This window comes from Meleagris gallopavo, chromosome 9, assembly GCF_905368555.1.
Source record: "Meleagris gallopavo chromosome 9, MGAL_WU_HG_1.1, whole genome shotgun sequence".
Lineage (NCBI taxonomy): Eukaryota > Metazoa > Chordata > Aves > Galliformes > Phasianidae > Meleagris > Meleagris gallopavo.
In genome coordinates this window covers 4,300,521-4,312,400 of record NC_139412.1, presented here as the reverse complement: position 1 = coordinate 4,312,400, position 11,880 = coordinate 4,300,521, and the positions used below count along the sequence as shown (strand labels likewise).

The following is an 11,880-nucleotide window of genomic DNA, read 5'->3' as shown; positions in this document are numbered from 1 at the left end:
TCTTGGTCATCGGCAGCACGGAGCACCACCCACATCCCAATGGCCATGCAGAACACACCTGTGCCACTATGTTGCTCATCCTCAGGTGTGCAGAGCGCTGCTGACCCACCACCATGCAGCACTACCACATGACCATGCAGCTGGCAGTGACCCCTGCTGTGCTGACTGTGGATCTGAGCTCTGAATTGGACCCTTTAGAGAAACAAGGAATAATGGATCACGTTGATCCCTGAAGTAAATGGCAGCGTTGAGCACTCAGGAAATACAAGACCAGGCTCATTTCCTACATGGGAAAGAACAACATCTTCTTTCACGCCATAATGCCTGCCTGCTCCTGGGAGTTTTACTGTGTGCCAGATGATTGAAACAGAGCCTCTTGTGTTAGAGCCACCAAAGACACAGAGTGGAGTCAATGACACTGTTGCGTTGGCCAAGCTTTCAGAGGAAGGGCTCCTGGGGACACACAGCAATGGACCAAACTCAATCCAGCCCTGAGAGAAGGGCTCTTAGATTCACAACCCCAGTGAAAACCTGAGTGCTGACAGCTTATCAGCTGCATGATTTACCCAAACTTACTGCTAAATAATCATGAAAGTAGCTGTCAGAGAGCAGTCTCAGTAATGCACATCAAGAGCCAACATAAGGGCTTAAAAAAATAGTTCAAATGCATAGACAAGGGAAACTGTACAGTTTGACTCATTTAATTGCTTATATCATGCCAAATTCCAATTTAATAACACGCTTATATACAAAGAATATGTCACAAATAATGCATCAACAGAAATACATGTTTAACACAAAGAAGTTAAACCGGTTCTGTGGCAGATGCTCGTTTACATATGCATTGATTTAATTACAGATTTCTCTCCCTCTTTTCAAGATCGCTAAAAAAGATCCAGAACACAATCCCTGAAACTCTCGAGTTGAGCCAGACTGACAAGATGCACCAATTTTCCCTTTGGTTGTGCCGGCAGAGATGCGCAACAATTCTGCTCTATTGACGCAAACAAAGTCAGAGGGAAGGGCAGTGCTGGCACGGCTGAAGTTGGCAAAGCACCACTGGATGTAATGAGATTTGTAGCTGTCTTCAAAAGAATGAAAGGTGAAACGGGGCTGGAAGATCCTTGAATTCCCACCCTGCAGAAAGGGCATCCCCAAAATTAGATGCCTGTGCCCCGCAAAGCCAGCGAAGCATCCTGCCCTCATGCACACAGCAACTGCTCACCCATGGACGGGGCACGGCCAGTTGCATCCATGCCTGAGCAACAAATCACCCTGGAGATGCGTTAGGCAATCATTTCAGGTTCCATCAGCAAATAAAGAGATCAATGAATGGCACTTGGAGACTGTGTGGAGCAAAGTGGGAACAACTTCTGCCCCTCCTGCCCCAGCCTTTCTGCTCAGCACGAATTGCTCCCCATGTTCCCTGATGCTGTGGTTCAAGTGTGGTTCATGAGCAAAGTCATGCCCAGCTGCCCTTAGCACACGCATGGTCAGCATGGTCAGCACCTGCTGCTAACACCTGGGGCAGGGAAAAGTGTATTCAGTGCTTTTCTTAAAGCACTGAGCTGAGCCAGCATCAACAAATCACGGAATCATTAAGGTTGGAAAAGTCCACTAAGATCATCTATAGTCCAACCGCCCTCCTACCACCAGTATTGCCCACTAAACCACACCCCTCAGTGCCACATTCACCCTTCCTTTGAAACATCTCCAGGGATGGTGGCCCCACCACCTCTCTGGGCAGCCTGTGCCAGTGCCTGACCACTCTTTTGGAGAAGAATTCCTCCCTAGTATCCATCCTGAAATAATGCACAGTGAGATGGTGTAACACTACTCAAATGCCTCAGTTATGCAGTAGCTTGACTGAAGTCAGGAACAGTTCCTTAAAATCAACTTAATCTACCTTTCTGCATCAAAAAACCCAATCAGAGGAACATTCCAATTGCTTGTCATTGTTAATTAGCCCTGGCTTTTCTCTGCAGATTTCTGAGTGCAGTACCTGCTGTTTTTTGATTGCATCCTCCAGCAGTACCTCCAATAGCAGGGACCAGGTCAGCTTCAGACAGGCAGGACAAAGGGATGGAACAAGAAGTAACAGGTAAACAAAGGGAAGAAATGACTGAAATTATTGATAGGAAACCCCTCTGCAGAAACACAGCGTGGTGCAGGCTCTGGGCTGAGCAGTGGTCTGCTCCTCACATAGAACAGAGGCAACATGAAACAGACAGGCAGCTTGGGATTCTTGTGGGCTGTGCTCAGTCACACGAGATCCCCGTTGGGCGTTCGGTACATTCAGTCTCCTTCCATCCGCTCAATTTGTTTTCCCAGCTGGCAGAGGGATTTATTTAAAGAGACTTTTCTCTTTTTTGTAAACGCGTGGCCTTATAAGCTAAAGTGGGTGATTAGTAACAATGCTGAGCATAGGAACTTTTGATTTTAACTGTGAGATGTGTTATGTTATCCCTACCTCAGGTAGGAAGGCAGTCTGTCTGTAGGAAATATATGAAATACAACTCGACCCTGTTGATCTTGCTGTGCCCATCACTCATCACCTCCCAGCTGAACAAGGAGATGGAGAGAACACAGCTCATTCAGGCTCAAACCCAGAGCTGCACAGCTCATGCTGAGGCAGCCCATGCTGGGGATGCGGAAGCACAGGATGCTCTCATGCTTTTGGTGTTGATGTGAGCATGAGCTGGGGCTCTTCTGCAGGCAGATCCAGCCTAGCTGTGTCTGTACCGCTTCCCCTGCATTGTGAGACCTGGGATACCCATGGAGTGGTGCAGACCAACACATGGGGACAGCCCAAACACTCGGGGAGAGTACTGCTGCTAATCCACACTATGGAGCATACTGGTCACCATGGGTGGCTTGGAGGAGATGTAGGCCTCCCTGTGTGCCATGCTTTGGGGACCACCTCATCTCAGCCAGCTCTGCTCCACAGTGGTCACCCAAAAACCCCAGCAGCAGCACCACACTGTGACCCTGCTATTGCCTCCCCATCATCTGTGCATCTCTTCAGCACAGAAACCACAACCATGATTGGGGTAATGTAACCACAGCCCAGCTGCCTGCACAGCAGCACTGCCACGAGGTGACCCAGCCTTCTGACTGCGTGACATTGAAACAAGGAACAGGCCCCAGCCACAGAGGCACCCACACCATCAGCGTGCACCAGTTTTCTGTTGGAACTCTCTGAGCATAACAATGCATGAGAACTCAGAGGAGAGCTCTCTGGGCCAACTGGAAACGGGGTGGGCAAGAGGTTCAGTACCTTTCCACTCAATTCACTTTTCTTCTGTCCACCAGAAAGAAAAAAAAAATGGGAAGAAAGCCATCTGTACAGAGAAAATAACTCTGGGCTGGAGCAGAATGCTGTGAATTTGCACATAACGAAAGAAGATAGTGCTGGGAGTTACCAGAAAACATCCCCTCCATCCCTTGGAGTGGTCGCTGCAGCACTGAGAGCTCAGGGAGGCAGAAGATGGGCGCAGCTCACACATCCTTTCTCCTCCCGTCACCACAGTGACTGCTGCATTCAGAATGGGAACTGAAAGTAAACGTGGGAAGCAGCAGATGGCCACTGCTGAATGCACGATGCTGTTTGCCAAGTCCTGAGCAGAAGAGCACGCGTACGGAACGGGATGGAGCTGCTGGCACCAAGCACAATGGCAGCACCATGGATGCAAGCAGAAAAGCAAGAACCACTCTGCTCTGCGCAAACAGATTTAGAGGAAGAAATTATAAGTACGATGGGCTCTCCGTGGGCTGTCCAGGTGGTTCTCCTGTTCGCCAGACCTGCTGCATGGTGGCACAACGAGGACATGGCACCACCACACCTTGTAGCGATGGAAACATTCCCACGTCAAGGCAGAACCACTGATGCCTCGCATCTTTGCATTTGAATAACTCCCCCCAGTGCTGTCCAACTCAACTTGCTCACTTCACTGGGAACACTGACTTTGAGTCAATTCGAATAGTTCTAGCTGTGACACGCACAGGACTAAGCTGTTCCAAGAAAAAAGTAAAAGCATTTAAGTATACTCTTTCATGTCTTTCCAGACCTTAGGGATAATTCATTTAAGCATTTTCTTTTAGGAGAAATGGCAGAGGGAGACAAAGGTTTGAAAGCAATAATTTCACTGGAATTACAGCACAAATCTGTGAGGAGATGGAGGGAATGCAGCACAGAAATCATTGCTGTGGCTCACAGAGGAAGTCAGATTATTTAACCACGTAGCCTTAATGTTCTGGAAACGGTCAGCACAGTAACAGAGAGAACTAAACAGAGAGGTACTCAAGCTATAAGAGAAGAAAAGCAATTCTGTAGAAAAATCAAAACCAGAAGGGATTTTAGGACATCGGTAGGATGCTGGCCTACCTTTTATTCACTTAGTTGACATGGTTCCTCTTGCATGCATTTTCATGTATATGCTAGCTCTTGTATACACTAGAGTACACTTTTATTATACAGGGTGGGATTTTCTTATTTTACTTTTTAACCAGCACCATAAACAGCTGATGAACTAAGAAGAGTTATATCTGCCCAGGTGCTGTAATGGGCTACAAACTGCAGTATGTAGGCAAACTAAAGATGATATTGTGCTTTTCTGGCCCATGGTTGTCTTGAAGTTTTTTGCAATGGAAGCCATGGTCTACAACAATGTTAAACACTATAGAGATATCAAATCAAGATAAGCAGCTGCAGCTAATTGCAGCCCTCTGTGATATAATTGTGCTTCTTATCAACAGTGATTAAAAAGTGCTAAAAGTCCTTTCAAAGAGGGTTAAGTGTGGAAAGCCATAAAGCAGACAGTGATTCTTCACAACAAACACAGTCCATCAGTTTCAATGCCACAATTATTAGAAATATTTACTGAACACGGAGAGCAATTTTTAATTCCTAACGCAGTAAATAGTATTCTTCATCTGAGAGACAAAGCAGAGAACAGCTGCAGCTCATTTCTTCTTGATTCACAGTCGCAAATAGGAACAGTTCACGGCAAGAACTTTGTTGGAATAAAGTAGAAATGTCCCATGGCTAAAAGTACAAATCCCGTCTTCTGTCGTGAATCTGAATACCTGAAATACACAGCATTAACAGGGCTGTCAAACAGAACGCTCCATTCGGTCCCCTCGGATGTTGCACAAACAAAATTGCACCTTTGGGTGTCCTCTGATGCAAGAGGGCCCTCACGAGAATAACCAGAATGACCCATCCGAGCTCTCCCCAAAACATTGCACGGCCAAGGAGCAGCACTGGGGTAACCTCCCAAGCACAGGGCACAGCTCAGGAGACCAAGAAAAATGCGGAAGCCTGAATGCTTTGGGAGTAATTTTGTACAATCATCAAGGTTGGAAAAGACCACTAAGATCATCAAGTCCAACCATCAACCCATCATCACCATGCCCACTAAGCCACGTCTCCCATTGCCACAAACAACGCTGCCAGCAGCGTGGTGGGTTTGTTGGTGAGAGGGGCACAAGAGATCCAGGGCAATGACAAATGGGTGCACTGGGAGGCAGTAGGCCCATGCTATAACAACAAAAATGGGAGTAGATGGAGTTAGAAAATCACATCTGACTTTAACAAAGTGTTTTCCCTCTTTCCAGTTACAGGATGGCAGTGTGCATTTTTGGAGAGAAAAACAAAAAACTTTTGAAATGCAGTCCAGAAGCAAGCACAAAAAGGACTCCATTCCTTGTACCTAAGAAAGGCAGCTGTCCTCTATAGGCAAGCACTAATTTGCTCCAAACCTGTTAATTTCATTACTCACCTGCAGTGGCATGGCTTGCACTGGGGTTCTCTGAGCCTTGGTAAGAGCTGGCTTTCCTCTCTTAAAAAAGGAAAATACTGGAGATGAGCAGAGATTCGGCATAGAGCTACAAGTAGGCAGCAGTTCCTAAAGAAACCTTGTGCTTTTGCAGCCCAGCCTATAGCACAGGTGCTGGGGAGCTCTGTGCTGTCTGGCACAGCAACATACACTTCCATAAATATAAATATCAGCTGTTCTTAAACATGACACAGCACAATGAGGAGTGTATTGAACAGAGCCAAGAAACAGGGACTCCAACAGCCAGACTGGATGCATACATCACAGGGGCTTGCCAAAGGCATGGCCAGTCCCTAATCTGCTTGGTTTTTTGGTTTGCTCAATAAGCAGACGTACAGCATTACACATGTGGTGTTGTGAGGCTCCTCAGATATTCAGAAAGGTGTGAAAGAAAACGCTTCTACTGAAGATGGTTGGGGACACCGAGCTGCTTCATTATCTTTCTTTATGATTTTAACTCAATTCTGTTCTGAATTTTTGAACTGAAGTCCACTACAGTTAGCACCATCTCCTCACACTGGTTACATGCAACATCTTCGTGTTTCAGAGGAGCTGGTGCACTGGGCCTCCTTGGGCTCACATTGCCCCCTGGGGGGAAGAGGGCACCTCGCTTTGTTCTGAAATTGAATCCTTAAATCTCAACTTCCTTAAAGCAATTCAGCTATCATTTCACAGCCTCAAACACAGCCTCAGCTAAACCCATCTAGGTATGTATCATGAACCGAAAACCTGCAATCCAGATGGAGACTCTCCCCTTTCCATGCATGGGCAGTTAGACCTTAGGAATAAGTAAACTCCAGGTAGGACATGCTGTGTGTCTCCAGCAGACTTCCTCAGCAATTTCACAGCCCTTTTTCTTGGAACCCAGCATCGAGCTACCAAATGGGAAAGCCCAGCAGGGCGATGCATTGGGACCTCACAGGATACCCAGGCAATGGGCAGGAGTCTGGTCACTGACAGCTTCCCAAAAACAGAGAGCACTGTCTTCACAACTATTGCATGAATTGCATTAGGGCTGGGGAATGTGCTGCAGAGAGAAGTCGCAGCTTCTGACACACAGGGTAAGGACAGCAATTAGCTTTGGGCAAGGTGAAGCTGGCCACCAGTCCTCTGCCCATCTCCCCTGCTGTCCACATACCTCCTTATAATACTGACCATAGCAGGAGAGAATCCTCTGGCCTTCTTGATAGGGGCTGCAGCTTCACACCTTTGGTTCACAGCATAATTTGTGCTCTAAACAGTCAGCCTGGTGGCTCAGGGCTCTTACATGAGTGTCCCTTTTTTAATCATAAGTGGGAGTACTGGTGCCACCATCCTGATGTCTATAGGCAATAGGTCTTGATAGCACATGGAGAACGCATGGTAGTGGTTCTTAATCAGTCCTGAGTATTCCAGCATTGAATATCTACTGAAAACCATTTCTATGAGCTGGGCTGAAGATGGCTCAGATTCTAGCACACTCAGGACAGACTTTACCATTTTGTCTCCTTCCATGAGATGCCATCAAAGAATAAAGTGACAGTATTTCCTTACCTCCCCCAGGAACTGAACTTTGGCTTATATTTTGTAATCTAGCAGGTCCAGTCATACAAGTAGAACTTGAGTGTTGCTTCACAGCACATTCCTGCATGGACATCAGGCACCGTTCCTGTTGTAGAAGACCAAGAAGGGAACCGTATTTCCTGTCAGAGATGGATTCATCCACCACGTGCAGGTCAGGCACGGCATGATGATACACAGGGCTGGTGAGACTGGGAGTGCCAAGGGAAGGGAAGGGCCAGAGGTCTGCAGGCGGTGCTGGATGAGTACGCAGAGCTGCTGGCTGGTACTGCCCTGCCATAGCAACAGCAGGGAAATTCAGAGCAGAGTTGGACATGCTGGTAGAGGAGGATGACGGATATGCTTTGGAGCAATGTGAGGAGAAATTCCACTGGTGAGGAGACATGCTATCTGCTCAAAGAGAGAAAGAAAACATCTGAAGTCCCATCAATTCCCATCTTCCTCCCTCACCCCCAAGGCAAATTCCAGTACATTTTTAAGGGAACACTACAGTACTGCACATTCATTTGCACATAAACATATATTCACTTTAGTGTTGCTTATCTTAACATCAGTTCATACTAATAGCAGGTAAATCACCACCACCAGTACTTCCCCTCCACTCCTTACAGGCACAAGCAGAGTTTTAACACTTGCAAGCTTAGACAAATAGCTCTTTGCAAAAACAAATTAAGTCACAATGCACTCAATGCACCTGACTACAATGGAGGCTCTTGGCTGGAAAACGAGGACCTGGTCCTGCCAATGGAACCATGCAGAGTTTGGGAAGCAGCCCAGCAAACAGGGATTTACTGTGGATGTCCCAGTGATATAAGTCAGGGCTCTGCAACCATGATTTTGCTGTTTTGTTTGCACATAGTTCCAAACTATTTGTAAACAAGGTTGCATAAGTATATGTGAGAAAACACAGCATGTTTCATCTTCTATTTCTTAGCAAAAGCTCAGCACCTGGCTCACCGTGCTTCGGGACGACCACCTCGCTCTTGTGCTTTGTGCTCAGGTCTTGTGGGTTCCTGGCATTGCTCAGAGCTCTAGAGAAATGTTCATCCACCACGCTGTTAATATCTCCTTGGAAATACGTAAAGACGACACTCTGAGCTCCCCATTCTGTTTTCACAGGCTCTTTGCTCTTACACGGCTTTGGAGAAAGCTTCCTTGTTTCCTCCATTTTCAGTAAGCAGCAGCCCCTGCCAAAAGAAACAGATCGGTACAGGAAGAACTCTTCATCTTAAATGGCACAGCCAGTGGTGAGCCTGTCTTCCTGAAATTAGTGGTGCCAGAGGAATTGTTGCCAATGAGACGAGAATCTCTCTCTGGGTTTCTGCTCCTTCCAATCATCTTCTAGTCCTAATTCCCTCTCATCAACTATTGATTCATGATGAAACCCCCGAGTTCCTCAGCCTTCATCTTCAGATTTTTACTATTGCCCTCCCGCATCCTTTTCCCAGCTCCAGCCTCTACCCATCTGATCACAGTAGTGAGGATAGGACACACACACAAGTTGGGTACCAGTTTGGAAATGCAATCCTACTCCCAACACTCACCCCCAGCCATCTGATTGGGATACCAGTCTTTCAGAACTTTGCCATTGACCAAATTTTCCCAACTGGAGCAAAGTTCAAACCAAAACCTTCCTCCTGGTTTATAGCTACCCTCCCAAGGCATATGAGGAGAGCAAGGAGCTAGCATATTTCAGACAAATAACTGGAAGAACTTTAAGCAAAAGGATATTACTTTTTTCCCCAGCCTGATTCTAGAAAGCAATACACAATTTTGGTTACAAAACTTTCTGGCTGTTTATCTGGAGGCCAACGCTTGCCATGGAAAATTCCAACCCAAGTGGTGAAAGTTTGGCAAAGTCATCACCTGCCATACAGCTTGAGAAAGGACCAAGAAAGATCAGATGATCTCAACAGCAAGCACCAAACCAGTTCCTCCTACACTGCTCCGTGATGCATCCTTCAACATACAATTTAAAAAGCATTAGTCTGGCTCAGAGGACCATTTCTCCTGTTTCTCGCTCACGGCAAGACAGCCATTTTGTCTTCGTACCACTTTATTAACATGTCAACCAGTTTATGATGTTAATTGTAAGGTCCTTTAGCACCATTTATTGGTGTGTAGCAGCTTACACTTTTGTGAATTTTGACAGCAGTACAGTTACAACACTGGAAAAATAGTAGCCTGTTGAAGCAAGAACATCAATTTATTTCTCATTGCCCTTAATCATAGAATCACCAAGGTTGGAAAAGACCTCCAAGTTCATCTAGTCCAACTGTCCAACTACCACCAGTAATTACCTACTAAATCATGCCCCCTAGAACGTGAAAACTTCTTGTGCTTTCCAACAAGTACTCATAAGAAAGCTGGATGTAACTCAGCTGAACTAGTTACCTGAACTTCCCATTCTTGTCTTCCACAGCAGGAAGTCTGCCAAAACGAAAAAAAAAAGCAGAAATCCTTCTTATCTGCCTGCCACAAAGTGCTGTCAAAATATAGGTGGGACGAAACAGACTCAACCAACCCTACGTTGCTTTAGAATGGGTGGATTATGGCTAACAGTGCAAATAATTGTCAAAGTTATTTGCGCTTCAGTAGACAAGGTAAACAGGCTTAAGAGATGCAGTTGTTGACTGCTCACCACAGGTGCCAACTTTGTTTTTCACATTTCCAAGTCCTTGCTTGTACTATTGATTTCCCATCACTGTGGCTTTAGATGAAGAATTCCTTATTCTCTGTTTCATGCCACCTAAACCAGACTTAAAAATAAAACCCAAAAGATTTCCAAGTTCCCAAGCATTGAGCAACAACCCAGCAAGCAGACACCATCCTTCATTAAGTATCTTCCAAATAAAGGAGCACTTGAGAAAGGCAGCAAAGATACATTGAAATAAATAAATTCTCATACCTTAACTCACTGTGACGAGCTGTGGCACACGGGTAAGGGGTCTTGCAGGTGGGGTGGTCATGCTGTGCCCAGTGGCGTGCAATCCTTCCCCCCGACAGCTACATGCACACCACGGTGACTGCAGGAGACGAGTGGTGTTCATGAACTCCCCGCACGCTTTCTAGCCTCTAGCTGTGACTGAACTAGGCGTTTCCTTCAGCCTATCTACTAAGAATGCATGAAATGCACTCCAACAAGTCAACCGGGTTAGGAGGTTTCAGGAATGAGGAAAATAGGATTGTAAATAGTTTTTTTTTCCCCCCCCCAGTGACAATGTGTACACAATCAAGAAGACAGTGCCCGGGCTTCAGAGGAGTTCAGAATAAAGTGATGAACAAGTTATGGCCAAGAGCCAACCTGCCAACCTTGGCCAGGGTCAGAAAGGACTTCCCTGTTACACATATGGCATTGAGTGTGTAACTGGGAATATCAGCAAGGAGGAAGAGATCATCCATCAGCACGCTGGATAAACTGGATGACCAATTCTTATTTTCTTTCCTCCTGGATCTGCTGAAATGAAAACATTGTTATTCAGTACACGTGAGAAACAAGCGGGTTTGGATTTTTTTTTTCTTTAGTAAGTTTATTAAAATTACCAAATTGCAGTCACTCCAGAAATGCTATATTAAAGTCAAATATTAAAGTTCCTGCTAGAAAAATGCATTGACAAACTAGTCATCCAAGAGGTAACAAAACTGTCTTTTATTCAGAGCCTTAAGAGGTCATTCACTCAAGCAGGAGGAAGGCAGGACAGCACCCTAGAATTCCCTCTGCATCAATACGTGTGAACCTGTTGCCCTGCCATGTCCTAGAACAACTATCAGCCTGCAGGATTTTCCAAGGTTGTGCTTAGTCTTGTGGTCAACACAGCCTTCACAACAAACAAGTTTTAACAGCAAGACAGACTGGATTTCCAATGTCTCAGCAGGTCCAGCACCCTCGCATCCCAATCACTCCTGGATCCCTTTCTAAACTAAGTTTTACAGTATAGCAGATTTCCCCTGCTAAAGCTTTTCAAGATGTCAGTCATGAATTTCCTATTAAGGTTGCATAAAGGGCTCACACCATTGTCAGATGGCATCAGTTTAAAGCCACTCAGCAAGCAACCTGAAGAACATTAGGTAGAAATGGGATTGCCATTCCTGTTCCTTTCTAGCATTGGGATCGAGACAATACATTTCCCAATGCTTTTTGATTTTAGCATTCAAAATGTCAAGTTTTTAATAAAATAATTCTCAATTGTGAGAATAAAAAGTATAATTCTTGTCCTACAGTACCTCCTGCTCCCACCACCACGCCATCTCAATTATAACCAATGGTTTCCATAGTTAGTTCTCCTGATCCTTCTGCCTTCATGCAAGAATCAGAATCATAGAATTGCTCAGGTTGGAAAAGACCTTAAAGGTCATCGAGTTCAACCACAACCTGACCATACAACCCTAACAGCCCTCTGCTAAATCATGTCCCTGATTTGCACTGAGCCAAATCAGTTTTGTTCCACAGAGATGGAACAAAAAACCTATCCCAGCTAAATAC

At 45.7% G+C, this 11,880-nt stretch overlaps 1 protein-coding gene across 3 annotated transcripts; it reads right to left on the bottom strand.

Moving 5' to 3' along the window:
• Positions 1 to 4,354: 4,354 nt before the first annotated feature.
• Positions 4,355 to 11,842, bottom strand: VGLL1 (vestigial like family member 1). Of its 3 annotated transcripts, none has more exons than XM_010715208.4 (5): positions 10,306 to 11,842; positions 8,346 to 8,584; positions 7,371 to 7,787; positions 5,781 to 5,840; positions 4,355 to 5,085 (listed from the first exon to the last, which is right to left on the bottom strand). In XM_010715208.4, exons 2-5 carry the CDS (start codon positions 8,563 to 8,565, stop codon positions 5,045 to 5,047), a joined length of 738 nt encoding a protein of 245 aa, XP_010713510.1. In that variant the 5' UTR covers positions 8,566 to 8,584; positions 10,306 to 11,842; the 3' UTR covers positions 4,355 to 5,044. The 3 variants fall into 3 exon arrangements, with proteins under 3 accessions (XP_010713510.1, XP_019473696.1, XP_085086661.1); XM_019618151.3 differs by having other exon boundaries at positions 8,355 to 8,584; XM_085230535.1 differs by lacking the exon at positions 10,306 to 11,842 and adding an exon at positions 9,792 to 10,299.
• Between the last annotated feature and the right edge of the window lie 38 nt (positions 11,843 to 11,880).

Excerpts from the sequence above, each read along its gene's own strand:
- VGLL1 (XM_010715208.4), bottom strand. The coding sequence starts at position 8,565 with ATGGAGGAAACAAGGAAGCTTTCTCCAAAGCCGTGTAAGAGCAAAGAG. Across the intron at positions 5,841-7,370 it reads AAGTTCAGTTCCTGGGGGAG|AGAGGAAAGCCAGCTCTTAC; the intron begins GTAAGGAAATAC and ends TCCTTTTTTAAG. Across the intron at positions 5,086-5,780 it reads TGCAAGCCATGCCACTGCAG|GTATTCAGATTCACGACAGA; the intron begins GTGAGTAATGAA and ends TGTGTATTTCAG.